Source organism: Gadus chalcogrammus, chromosome 17, assembly GCF_026213295.1.
Source record: "Gadus chalcogrammus isolate NIFS_2021 chromosome 17, NIFS_Gcha_1.0, whole genome shotgun sequence".
NCBI lineage: Eukaryota > Metazoa > Chordata > Actinopteri > Gadiformes > Gadidae > Gadus > Gadus chalcogrammus.
Window position 1 is genome coordinate 6852045 of NC_079428.1, and position 12817 is coordinate 6864861.

At 44.2% G+C, this 12817-nt stretch overlaps 3 protein-coding genes across 5 annotated transcripts; 1 reads left to right on the forward strand and 2 right to left on the reverse strand.

Moving 5' to 3' along the window:
- Positions 1-1643: 1643 nt before the first annotated feature.
- nedd8 (NEDD8 ubiquitin like modifier) lies at positions 1644-4191 on the reverse strand. The gene is made up of 4 exons (XM_056575463.1): positions 3960-4191; positions 3797-3844; positions 3593-3675; positions 1644-3351 (listed from the first exon to the last, which is right to left on the reverse strand). The coding sequence occupies exons 1-4, from the start codon at positions 3975-3977 to the stop codon at positions 3240-3242; spliced, it is 261 nt and encodes an 86-aa protein (XP_056431438.1). The 5' UTR covers positions 3978-4191; the 3' UTR covers positions 1644-3239.
- Positions 4192-4230: 39 nt separating this feature from the next.
- gmpr2 (guanosine monophosphate reductase 2) lies at positions 4231-8783 on the forward strand. 3 transcript variants are annotated; one of them, XM_056575448.1, is made up of 11 exons: positions 4231-4313; positions 4402-4527; positions 5035-5122; positions 5216-5335; positions 5688-5771; positions 6353-6526; positions 6835-6916; positions 7298-7404; positions 7543-7585; positions 7850-8009; positions 8543-8783. In XM_056575448.1, the coding sequence occupies exons 3-11, from the start codon at positions 5036-5038 to the stop codon at positions 8730-8732; spliced, it is 1047 nt and encodes a 348-aa protein (XP_056431423.1). In that variant the 5' UTR covers positions 4231-4313; positions 4402-4527; position 5035; the 3' UTR covers positions 8733-8783. The 3 variants fall into 3 exon arrangements, with proteins under 3 accessions (XP_056431423.1, XP_056431424.1, XP_056431422.1); XM_056575449.1 differs by having other exon boundaries at positions 4231-4527; positions 4885-5122; XM_056575447.1 differs by having other exon boundaries at positions 4232-4527.
- A 700-nt stretch (positions 8784-9483) lies between these two features.
- On the reverse strand, positions 9484-12348 carry si:dkey-183c6.9 (zinc finger protein RFP). Its single transcript, XM_056575442.1, has one exon. The coding sequence runs from the start codon at positions 12078-12080 to the stop codon at positions 10623-10625; it is 1458 nt and encodes a 485-aa protein (XP_056431417.1). The 5' UTR covers positions 12081-12348; the 3' UTR covers positions 9484-10622.
- Between the last annotated feature and the right edge of the window lie 469 nt (positions 12349-12817).

Consider the following 12817-nt stretch of genomic DNA (forward strand, 5'->3'; position numbering starts at 1 on the left):
AAGCTGGTTTGTGATTCTCAAGACATTAGATTCTGATCGAGTAATTTCAACTTCATGTACACTAAATGTTTTTTGGTATTTTTGTTGTCTTAAAACATGACTGATTTTTGATCTATTTTTTTCTTTTTCGTATTGGTAATTGTTCAAATTCTGTATATTGCTTGTTATTTTTATTGTATTATTATTTTTGTTGAATGCTAATTTTGCTTAGGATATTTTTTCTATTCATCATCAATACTTGTTTTGTTTATTTTCGTATTAATAAGGTTCCTAAAACCTTTTCTCCCAACTAAACTGTGTACCCGAATGTCATTGCAACATTATTATTTCTGATGTCGAGAAGCCAATCATACTGTGTTTTTAAAGATATTTTTATTTCAAGGAAAAACAACTAAACCGTGTTTTTATTTGTACCTCGCCTTCCTTTTGGTATGGTTGATTCTTAGCAAATGGACACTAAAGATGTCATAAACTCAATTAAACAGAACAACTCGGGCTTCAAGGAAATGTTGTTGTTAAAGAACTACCATATAAAACACTGAGACACAGGGACCAGCACCAAACAACACTAACCACGAAAACTACCTTGACTAGGTGATTCATTAGAATTGGTTAATTGAGTAATTGGACCATTTAGAAACAGGGTGTTTAGCTGCTCTCTTAAAGCTTTGTCTGAGTGGTTCAACTTCGCTGGGGAAAAAACACACAACAAAGTATTCTTTGTTTGGTGTCTTGATAAAAAATACACCATTTGTTACAAAAGCCCAAACTGGTCCTCTTTCACAGATGTGTAATAGTAATAGTAAGTAACTAATGGCTTGCATACAGACCCATTATGATCAGAATGAGCTACACCTGTTTCTGATAAAAGCCTATTGGTTTGTGTTGTTAATCAAACGTAAAGGAAAATAATCTAACTTTGCAGCAGCTAGTGTCTGTGTGGATGTCAGTGGCCTGGTGGTTTGGTGGAGTAAATATGTGGAAACCGTTCTTAACAGTTACGTGGTGTAAACTGTTGAAACTAAAGAGTGTCGTTTATCACCTATATTTGTCAAGATATGCAACATTCGTGGTAGTGTTTCAAAATGTGATATATATGTGTGAATATATTTTGGTGGGTGGGGGCGGGTGGTGTTGGAATTCATGGAGGGTTAGGGGACCCCTTGGTAAACATGCCAGCATTTATTGAGGTGATCTTTAACAACACCAGCAACCTCCTTGACATTCTTGCCATTCTCAGGACGTTCATGCTGTACTTACATTACCTGGCATGTGATGAAACCATAACATGCAAACAGAGACTTTTAGTTAAGGTGCACACGTTATTTTTCCGAGAATATGCATTGCGTGATCGTTACCGTTCACGCTTGATCATGAACGTTTGGCCAGTATTATTTATACCTCTCGTTGTGAGGTTAAAAGTGTGTCTTAAATGGGTCCTGAACTGTTACTATATAGAGTATATGTATATATAATACACAGGGTAAAAACACACACATAAATCTTGTTGGTCTCTTACAGTATATGCTTTAAATGTGGCCTAATTTAGTAATATTAAAAACGTACTTTTTGGTTTATTTACACAATTAGTTGAAACGGAGAAAGGGTTGAACATTTAAAAAAATAACACATCCTGCCTTGCATTTTATTAATTCTACGTTTTTAATCAAATAATTTGGTAGATGTACCTCAAATTGACAAATAAGCAGTTTGAGAAGTTCGCTAAATCAAGGGGTGCTATTTCATATTACATAATAGAAAACCCAAAACATGCATCAGTTCATTCCTTTGTAAGCAGTGTGATGTCATACATGTCCTGTCCACTTTCTTCTCCATATAATTTTTCAAATCTATGATATATCTCAATATAACAAAACTGAATTGACGGAACTGAATATTACCTTACACACATTGTAGATAAGGTAGTAGGCCTATGTGTCAATCATATTATAAACAGCAAGATCAGGTTGAATTAACCGGCTCTTCTCCTTCTCTTAAAAAAAGTATATTTTTCTTGTTGGTGTAAAACGTTTTTTAAATATAGATAATAGTGATTTGTGATGATAATAAAATACATTTTTCCTACAGAACGATCGCCTCTCCTTGCATTTGCTTCATCCTTTATAAACATGAGAAAAAATTATATTTTTGTTAGCTTCCTGTGAATAGAAGCAAAATGGCAGCGAGGCAGTTTTATTCGAGGAGAGGGGAGTTGTAAACACGTCTTTAATCCAGTACAGCACCACCAAACAGTTTAGATCAAATCAAAGCATTTTCACACTGGTGTGTGTGTTTCTGGGCAGAGGGGTGAACAATCAAAACGTATCGGTTAACTTCAACTTATTTTCTTTCCCACACATTGCATTGCAGCCCCAACACCCAGCTCAAAGCGTCAATCCACATCGCTCCATGTACATAATCGACATTGTAAACAACCTTTGACTGGAGAGCGTAACCACAGGTTACCTTCTCCCATTGACCTAGGGCATCCATTTGTGAGGCGCAGCCTGACAAGGGAAAACATGATGTTAAGCATTTACGTCATACATGTTTACAATACCATGCCATTCAAGGTGTCTTCATCCATCCATCCATCCATGAAGCAAAATAGGTCATATAAACCATAAACCAATAATAATAAACCAAATATCAACGACAACGTCGGAAAAAGTGACTTAAATTACACAAATATAAAATAAACTAGCACTAATACATAGGAGGATATCAGTAGGTCATATCAGGAAACATACTTTAACTTGCAGACACAACATTGATCTGACTTTGGTTTGGGATCATTAGAACGCAATGTGTGAAATTTATTTTTCCCCGGTAGAAAACATTCAACATGGGGAGAAGGCAGAACCGCAGAAGAGCATGGCCGCTTTTGATACAGATGACAACAGAATATTCTCTTCAAGACAGAGAGCGTGCATCTGCGCACAGGCCTGCTACGGGATTCCCTCAACTTCAAATACCATACCAACCGCCGGATCTCTGAACTAAAGCTATAAGTAGCCTTGAGACCTAACAAGGTGAGGCTGCTAATACGTTTTTGGGCAGAGTGCCGTGTTTTTTTTTAAGTCGGACTTGTGACTCGAGATTTGAAAGATAACGCGATTTGATGGCCCCCTGCCGAACAAACAAGACGTCTGGTAACACAGTCGCTCATGGCTCCTTCTCCGCAGCTAATCAGCTGAGACATTTGCGGTCGGTATCTTGGCAGGTTGGCTGTGCTGTGGTTACATCATAGGCTGTAGCCACAGAGGTCTGGCTCCTCCCCGTAGCGCGAGAACAAGGTGGAGGACAGAGCCACCCTGGATTTTATAGTCGGAGGCAGTTTTCTCATCGTTCCTGAGAAGGGAAAACCAGTTACTTCTTTAAATAAACTGGAAGAGAGTGAGAGAGAGACAGACAGACAGACAGACAGACAGAGAGAGAGACAGAGAGACAGAGAGACACACACACACACACACACACACACACACACACACACACACACACACACACACACACACACACACACACACACACACACACACACACACACACACAATGTCCTTATGGATATGTAGACGGTTGATTTTGAGCTCACATTTGTTTGCCGCTGTAGATTAACCTCTGCTGTTGGGGAGGTATACCTTCCTTCTCCTCTACTCTCTCTTTAATTCGCTCTACCTAGGAGCACACAAGTTAAGTAACGTTATATGTGTGCTATGATGAATACATTATGGCACCACATCCAATGTTAAGCTTATACACGTATGAGTAGTAAATACAAATATAGGAGAAATCTTACTTTGTCTGTAGGCTCAATATCAATCTCTATCTCCTTGCCGGTCAGTGTCTGAGAAAGGGACAAATACATTTTTGCATTATCGTAATAATTTAGTACTACATTGTTTGGGTCGGATGTTTTAAGATGATTAAGTTGTGTAAAATATGTAATCGCTTGGCCTTACCTTCACTTTAATTAGCATGCTGCTGATTTTGTTTATAAATCACACTAACACAATAGCGACGTGATAGCTGGTTTAAATGTGTATAGTTTATTTTCAATAATGCTATGCCCAGAAAGCGCAGTTCATATTTTGTCTAAGGATTGGTAAGTGGAGTTGGGTGGGGAGTTCTTTCCTGTGTTACTCAAATATTCTCCCCATCTACATAACGTCCTACTAAACGTTCCGCATACTTTTATTTTTCTGATTTCGCGCTTGAAGCTTCCCGTTGTCCCAGCATTCCAAATATGACAGACACATTTGAGCAATACCTATAGCTTTGGTGCAATTAACATACACATGTCCACCCGTTGGAAGGTAATTTGTAGAAGACTTTTAAGGCGTCTGTCCACTAGAAGGCAGAGTCGATTATTTTGTAGTTATTTTTTCTCCCTTGCAACGAAAGCATGTTCTAGAAAAACTACAAAAGAAGATTCCGGTCCGCCACCATGAAGTCTCCCCTTTAAAAAGTCCTGGAGCTAGGCTGAAGCGCTGATTTCAAAGGGAACAATTAATCCGCCCAATACCTAAAGTAAGTAATATACTGGTGCTGGACGCCTCAGAATATTATAGTAATGTCAAATAGCGGTTTAATTTGACCTACATTCCAGGTCCTGTATTATATCTGTTGTTGGTTGACATGGTTTGCTGTCATTGTTAACTTTCATTGCGACTGCTCACGGAAGCTAATTCGTATGACATACATTATTATGGGACCGTATGGAAGGATTGAGTCAAAATGAAGGAATTATTTCGTAAAAGCTGTTTCGTTGGTCAGTGTTACAATTCTAGTTATTACATTCGAGTTAAATGGTTATAACCTTCTTAATGTGTTTCATGTGTGCACTTTGTAATGGTTACGTAAATTGTCAATGTTTGTTTTCTATAGGGGCCCTGCATGTGACCTGACCTGAAAGCCCTACCTTTTGTGTGTTTGAGTGTAGCACGCACATGATACACTTCTCTCCCACGGTTCTGGATGGATGATATTGGTTCACAAGTATTACACATTTTCTCGTTATACTTAATCTGTCACCAGAATGCCTCGCATCGAAAATGACGTCAAGCTTGACTTCAAAGATGTCCTGCTTCGACCCAAGCGCAGCACTCTCAAGTCGCGGAGTGAGGTAATACTAATCCAGCAGTTTTTTATTTTTTGTTGAGTTTAAATGTGTATAAAACTACAATAACCTCCCTCACCTGCCTTTTACCTTTCCAAGGTTGACCTCATACGGAGTTTCAGCTTCCGAAACTCCAAAGGCAGCTACAGAGGAATTCCTATCATTGCTGCCAACATGGACACCGTGGGAAACTTCGAGATGGCCCTGGCCTTGCACAAGGTGGCCTATAAAAAGCAATTCTGAGCAGCAATAGGACAAGATAACCATTATCTGAAGATTATTTATCTTTGCAGAAACAAGATTTGTAGGATGGAATAGGTTTTTTAATTAAGGAGTTGGGGTTTGGATGTCAGGGTAAGCAACCTAAAGTTAGGGGGCTAAGGTTATTAATTTATTGTTAATATTGATGGTCCGGAGCCACTAGGTGAAGAAATATCGTGGAATATTTTAAACCAAAATATGAATATTCTGTAATTAAGTCTTGGTGAACAGCAAATTATCACATTTAGTGTCCTCTCTGTCACTCTCTCAACCTCTCACTCTCTCTTCTGATCGTTCCTCTCTCTCTTAGTTCACTCTCTTCACCACGATCCATAAGCACTACTCTGTGGACGACTGGAAGGAGTTTGCCGCTAAGCATCCTGAATGCATTCAGGTACCTTGCTTGTACAGTATATCTTTGGAGAAAAGCGCTGTATGTTAGAAGCCCCCACCTCTCCTGGTCATTCTATATCAACCTTACCTTTCGATACACAAACAACAAACAATGTCCCCCCCGTCTTCATTTACACAACCGTTGTGGACGTACTGTGCAAAAATGTGTGTGTGTCTCACAGAAACAGTGTCACTTTCTCAACCTTTATTTCATCTCTCTCTCTCTCTCTCTCTCTCTCTCTCTCTCTCTCTCTCTCTCTCTCTCTCTCTCTCTCTCTCTCTCTCTCTCTCTCTCTCTCTCTCTCTCTCCTCCCCCTCTCTCTCTCTCTCTCTCTCTCTCTCTCTATCTCTCCTCCCCCTCTCTCTCTTATTTATTTTTATATATATATTCAAAACCTGTGGAAATAGGATAAGCCTTTGTCTTGTCTAAGCAACTGTTCAACTGGAAACCCCTAAGTTTCTTTGGTTGTGTTTTTAATTGAGAAAACGTGTAAGCTGTCACAAACATGAGCGTTCAATAAAGTTGTGTTTTTTTTAATTGAATAATGTCTCTGACTCTCCCTCCCTGCGCCTCTCTGTCAGAGCGTGGCCGTCAGTACGGGCAGCGGCGACGGCGACTTTGACAGGGTGTCGGCCATCTTGGCGGCGGTGCCCCAGTTGCATTTCATCTGCGTGGACGTGGCAAACGGCTACTCCGAGCACTTTGTCAACTTTGTGAAGGACGTCCGGCAGAAGTTCCCCACACACACCATCATGGTCAGCGGCCACCCGAACGTGTCTTCCGACAAAGGACAAATCATTCAAAGTCAAATGGAAAACGACAAGAGACGAGACATGTTCGAAACATCAGCTGGCGCTTCCTTGACACTGACGATATATAGGTGCACTGTGTGATAAGATAAGGTTCATGACTTTAGAAATCCCTGAAGGGAGATCTGTGGTTACAGCAGCAAAAACAACCAGAGCAGATACATAAGATCTATAATAAATAAATAAAGCTAGGAATGGCATGCATGCATGTATGAAGTTCCAAACACCCTTTAACTCTTCTCTGACCTCTCCAGGCGGGGAACGTGGTGACGGGAGAGATGGTGGAGGAGTTGATCCTGGCCGGAGCTGACATCATCAAAGTAGGCATCGGACCAGGTGACCTCCGCATGTCATTCACGCTTCACCCAGAATAGGGAGTGGGATTGGAATGACCACTTGTTTGGTTGACTGGGATATAAGAAGACACACAAAAAGCAAATTTCCCTACAACAGCTGATTTGCATAGCGACTAATTTCCATTCAACTTCATCCTGCCTGCATTTTATGTGTTGGTGTCTTCATGTCCTAGTTTCTTCCTACTCCATCGACAATTTCTACACCTTTTGCTGAACCCTTGAGGTAGGATGACGAATGTTAATTCATTGTGTGTGTGTGTGTGTGTGTGTGTGTGTGTGTGTGTGTGTGTGTGTGTGTGTGTGTGTGTGTGTGTGTGTGTGTGTGTGTGTGTGTGTGTGTGTGTGTTGCGTTCCACTGTAGGTTCCGTGTGCACCACTCGTAAGAAGACGGGCGTGGGCTACCCGCAGCTGAGCGCGGTCCTGGAGTGTGCGGACGCAGCACATGGCCTCGGTGGACACATCATCTCGGTACGCCGTCGCCCCCCCGCCGCCAGGAAGAACCCTCCTCCATGTCATTGTCATCAAGCAGAAAGGCAGCTGGGAATCTCCCCTTTTCTAACCTCCTCTCGTTTGTCCCTTCACTCTTGCTGTACCTCTCTCGTGCAGGACGGGGGGTGCACCTGCCCAGGAGACGTCTCAAAGGCGTTCGGTGAGTTTTGTTTAACGGCTGTTTCAAGGTGAATAAAAGGACATGGGTCGGGGTGCCGCGGTGGACGCCATCGCCCTTCAGAGGAGCGCCCTGCGTCGTGGATGTGTTTCATCGACGTAGTGTCTGGGATTGAACGTTGGGATTTCGTCCACCGTTCTTATTTTACGACGCACCCTTACATTGTGACTGTGAGGATTTGGGGGGTGAGGGCGGCGTTGCCTTGCGCTACCTCATCCTGTCTGTGTGTGTTTGTGTGTGTTGCAGGCGCGGGGGCGGACTTTGTGATGCTAGGGGGGATGCTGGCGGGCCACACGGAGAGCGGCGGCGAGGTCATCGAGAAGAACGGCAAGAAGTACAAGCTCTTCTACGGCATGAGCTCAGACACGGCCATGAAGAAGCATGCCGGGGGTGTGGCCGAGTACAGGTGAGCGGGGGGGCGTGGCCCAACATAGGTCAGATGGTGGTGGGGGGGCCATACAGGTCAGAGTTGTGGGTAGATGAGCCCAGGTAAGAGGGGCCGTGGCCGAGTACAGGTGAGAGGGCGTGGCCCAATACACGTCAGAGGGGTGTGTAGATGAGTACAGCTGAGATGGGGCGTGGCCAAGTACAGGTGAGAGGGCGTGGCCCAATACACGTCAGAGGGGTGTATAGATGAGCACAGGTGAGATGGGGCGTGGCCGAGTACAGGTGAGAGGGCGTGGCCCAATACAAGTCAGAGGGGTGCGTAGATGAGCACAGGTGAGATGGGGCGTGGCCAAGTACAGATGAGAGGGGAGTGGCCCAATACAAGTCAGAGGGGTGCGTAGATGAGTACAGGTGAGAAAGGGCGTGGCCGAGTCAAATGAGGGTGGCCGTAGTGAAATCAAGGTCAGCGGGAGGCGGTTAGATTCCACCTGGACTCACGACTCCTAATCCCTCTGTCCTGTTGCCCCCTATGTCCTCCCCGCCCCCCCACAGAGCGTCTGAGGGGAAGACGGTGGAGGTTCCCTTCAAGGGCCCGGTGGAGGCCACGGTGCGGGACGTCCTGGGCGGCGTGCGCTCCTCGTGCACGTACGTGGGCGCCGGGAAGCTGAAGGAGCTGAGCCGCCGCACCACCTTCATCAGGGTCACCCAGCAGCTCAACACCGTCTTCGGCAATGACAGCTAGGGAGCCCTCCCCCTCCCACCCCTGCAATCTAGTCCCATCCCCCACCCCCCTCTAACCACCTTGCAATCTAGTCCCACCCCCCCCCCCACTGCAATCTAGTCCCCCCCCCTCACCTCCAACCACCTTGCAATCTAGTCCCATCCCCCCCCTGCAATCTAGTCTCGACCCCCCCACCCCCCCCCCCCGTCTCAAACAGAAGGCCCATCCTGAGTGACGTCGCACTACCTCTGATGTCTTTGTAAGAGCGCCTGCTCTTCTATTCCATGGATCGATGAGGTGTTTCAGTGCCACGGCATCATTCCATGCAGCACTGTCTTGAGTGTTTCATCATTCCCAAGGGTGCACGTTTGTGTGCAAAACTTGCCTTGTCGGTAAACGCAAAGAGTTGTTTTGTTTGATGGAGAACGTTTAGGCTGGGAAGATCTCACTGGCAGGGTCAAGGGTTGAGTCAAAACTCCACATTTAGATGAGATGTTTTTGATACCAGCCGATAAGTACCAAAAAAAGTAAACTGCTACACATTCCACTGCTAATAGAGCGACCTTCCATCAAAAGGACATTGATGCACATGGAGAACTACTCCGTGTTGGTGTTACAGGTATTATTCATTCTATGACCAAAATTACACTAGCGATCTCATAAATTAATGAAATGTTAATGACGAGTTTTAACTTTGAGGGATTTATGTACTTTCCACTTGAGGAATGGCACTAGTAATTTTTTTGGGCTACAAATATTGACATTGAAATATACAACATACACGACACTTTTGTTCTGTAATACATTCATTTTATTTCATTTTCACAAACCATGTTAATTATCTCAGTGATATTATGGCTTTCAACTGAATTCAAGTCTATTAAAGACTACAACGGTTGACAGATTCAAAATAGCTTTTGAAAGAAATCCCAATTAAACGGTTGCTGATATATCTGGCCAAAGTTCAATCATTATAATTTCAAAAGCAATTATGCGAGTAATATCTGAAACATGAATTCCAGTTGGATGCCAGTAGAGGTCAGGATTTCAATATTTCTGTATTAAAAGTATGGCTGGCAGACAGTCTCAGAATGTAGTTCGGGTTAGGCAGGGGCCGAAAAAACCCGCTACAAAGATGTAGGCTAGCCCATTTATCATTTCAACCATACTTTGACCCACCAATAAATACATGTATTGATATTACACTCTCTGCACTTTTGCCTGCTCCCTGTAGACCTCACTAGGCTATATTTTTCTACTAGCTACTGCTGTTGCTACTTCCACACACATTTTAGCATAGCATATAAACTGCTGGTTTCGAATTTATACTAGTTTGTAAAACTAAAAAAAAAAAAATAACATTTGTAATTGTCTTTTAACCAAGCAGACCTACTGTTTAATTCCATGGGAAAGCAAAAATAATATATTGACCACAACAACCATTTCTGTAGTCTAGACGAGAACATACAGCTTCAGCTTCCACTGCTCGGGATCCGCCCTATCAGGAGTCCACTGCTATTTTGTTGCAAATGGCAATTCACCAATCATTGCTTTTTATTCTTATCAAGCGGATCATAATTTACTGAGAAATTGGGCACAGGCAACTGTGCTGGGTCCTCTCTCAAATAATTATAATAACAGGTTACCAAAAAGTTAATATTTATAGATAAAATGTGAAACATGACACACTTGTATACTCTTGCCTCAATCTCTTTGCCATAAAAAAAAAATACTTTCGACAATAATTGACATAATTACACTTCCTTTTATCCTTGCATTTCGTATTAACATTAAACTGAAAGTTACCCGTTCATTCAGATCCTTGGTGCGCGTGTTTGTTACAATTTAGAAAGAGCGCCCTCTAGTGCATGTGTTCTCTGTGGCCATCAAAGTGTGATGTGACAACTTCTACTACAAGAGTTCACAAAGTAGGCTTGTCACATTGAATGAGTTGTTATGGTAACCAATGTTTTGTTGGCCCCAAAATTGCCCTAGGCCTACGCTATTTATCTGCTGCTGAAGTTTTGGCTGCTGCAGAGCAAGGCTGCTCTGCAGTTTAACAAATGGCTTCAAGACAGAACTACTGTTTCCCACATCAATGGAAACGATGAGTCTCCGTTGGTAATGACGGCTGCTGCAGGTGAAAAAGGATAACGAGAAATCTTGAGGGTTCCAGCACACTTCGACAGTTTTAGGTCTGACCACTCCTGGGATCTGATGCGGGATTCCAATGGCTCCAATTGGGTTGTCCAGGGGATTGTTCTTCAGGTAGCTCAGTAGGTCGTCTTTGATACACAGCGCGTACACAATTCCTTGAGCTAACGTAGATTCATGTTCGCAGAAGCCTATGGTCCAATCGTAGTACTCCGACACGGCAATTTTCCAACTGTGGAGGGGGCTCGTCGAGTTGGCGTCTTTAATCAGCAGAGTACACTGATTATTCGTCCCAGACTGCTGGGCCTGGCTGTAAAAGGCTTTCCTGAGGTCCGCAGACAGCGACATCCCTTGTACCAATGTCCGCGGTGCAAAGATAGCGTTGGCGTTCCCCGGTGTCTCTCGTTGGTTTTCTGGGTCAACAAACATCAACACGGAGCCGCATAACTTGGTCGCTTGATCCATCATCTCTGCCCCCACTTCCTGCAACTCCTGGGATAACTTGTCACACTCCTGCCCCGTCTCCAATCCCTTCCTCAGATCAACCGCTTTAGCCCTTTCCATGTCCTGGTTCACTTGGGAATAGAGCTGCAGGAAACGGAAGGTGTCCTTTTCACCCATGACCGCCTGTATGCTACTACCGCCGGTCGCGATGCAGCCCATGCGGGCAGAGACCGAGCTCTGTACGCGGTTCAGGGTCATGTCGCGCAGTTTCGTAACGGCATCGATAAGGCGCAAGCTGTATTGGCTCACCTCTTCCCTTTTACTCTGTTCCCATTTCCCCAGCTCCTCGCTTTCTTTTCGCTTTGCGGCCATAGCTCGCTCCCCCTCCGCGATCTTTTCCACCAGCTCCGCTTGCGCCTTCGGAAAGGTCTTCATGTTGTGGAGGCGATGCTGGTCTTCGATGGCGCACGACACGCACACACTCGTCAGGTCGTCCAGGCAGTAGTACTCGAGGAGCTTTCCGTGTTGGGGGCACCTCGTCCCACCCAAGCCCTCCGCCCCGGGAGCCATGGGCTCGGTCAGAGGGTGAGATAGAAGTAGAACCGGTGTGGTCAGGTGCGGCTGGAGGTGCTCAACACACATGGAGATCTCGCACTTCATGCACGTCTTCGCCGCGGCCCTCCGGTCCTCCTCCGCACACATGTCACAGAAAATAGCTGGCTGCTTCCTGTCCCCCGCCTGGTTGCTGCTGCTGCTTATGCTTTTATACATGTCTTCGATTAAGTTAATCGTATTAAAAGTAGACCTGAAACTGTTCTTGAACGTGGGGAAATAAATTCCGTTTGTTTCTTGTTCTGACTGAAAGACCACTTCTCCTTGCTGGACCGCACCTAGCTTATGTAGCCTAATAGCTCTATGCGAGAGGCGTTGGCAAAGACGTTGACTTTCAATCTTCTGTAAACGAAAACGAAACTTAGATTCGCCAGGCCGCCGGACACCTGCTCATCACCTCGGCCTCCATGATCCGCCACATCATCGAAGGGGCGGAGCTCTGGCAGCCCCAGAGGGAGGGCGAATATACAGCCAATTGGAACTGAGCATTGCTAAGGGGGAGGTTTTTAGTGAAGGAACCTTGAAGCCTTCAATTCTAGGAGAAGGTACATTTGTTCAACAGTGACCGATCCATGGGCAAACACATGTTTATCTAATCATGACAGTGTTTAGAGGCAGTGGCATGCGTCCAGGTCCATAATTAACTTAACGAGCTACACTTGTTGTTGGTTGGCTCATCATCTTGCTAGGAATTGGACTATAATTGTTTTTTTGGTTATTCAGTATAGCTTTAGTTATAGAAATGTCGTATGCTCTGTGACTTTTCCAAAGCCCATGGCATCTTTCTGATTTTTTTTTCCTTATGACCCAATAGACAATCGAAAATCGTATGTTTTTGATGTTTGGGAGGTCAAGTTAATTTCTAACAGAATATAACTTCCTAGCAGAAGACTGGA

Coding starts and splice junctions, on each gene's coding strand:
- nedd8 (XM_056575463.1), bottom strand. Junction 3,676..3,796: donor ATATTGAGCCTACAGACAAA/GTAAGATTTCTC, acceptor GTGTGCTCCTAG/GTAGAGCGAATTAAAGAGAG. Junction 3,352..3,592: donor ATCTACAGCGGCAAACAAAT/GTGAGCTCAAAA, acceptor TTCCCTTCTCAG/GAACGATGAGAAAACTGCCT.
- gmpr2 (XM_056575449.1), top strand. CDS start 5,036: ATGCCTCGCATCGAAAATGACGTCAAGCTTGACTTCAAAGATGTCCTG. Junction 7,405..7,542: donor TCGGTGGACACATCATCTCG/GTACGCCGTCGC, acceptor TCTCTCGTGCAG/GACGGGGGGTGCACCTGCCC. Junction 8,010..8,542: donor GGGGGTGTGGCCGAGTACAG/GTGAGCGGGGGG, acceptor GCCCCCCCACAG/AGCGTCTGAGGGGAAGACGG.
- si:dkey-183c6.9 (XM_056575442.1), bottom strand. CDS start 12,080: ATGTATAAAAGCATAAGCAGCAGCAGCAACCAGGCGGGGGACAGGAAG.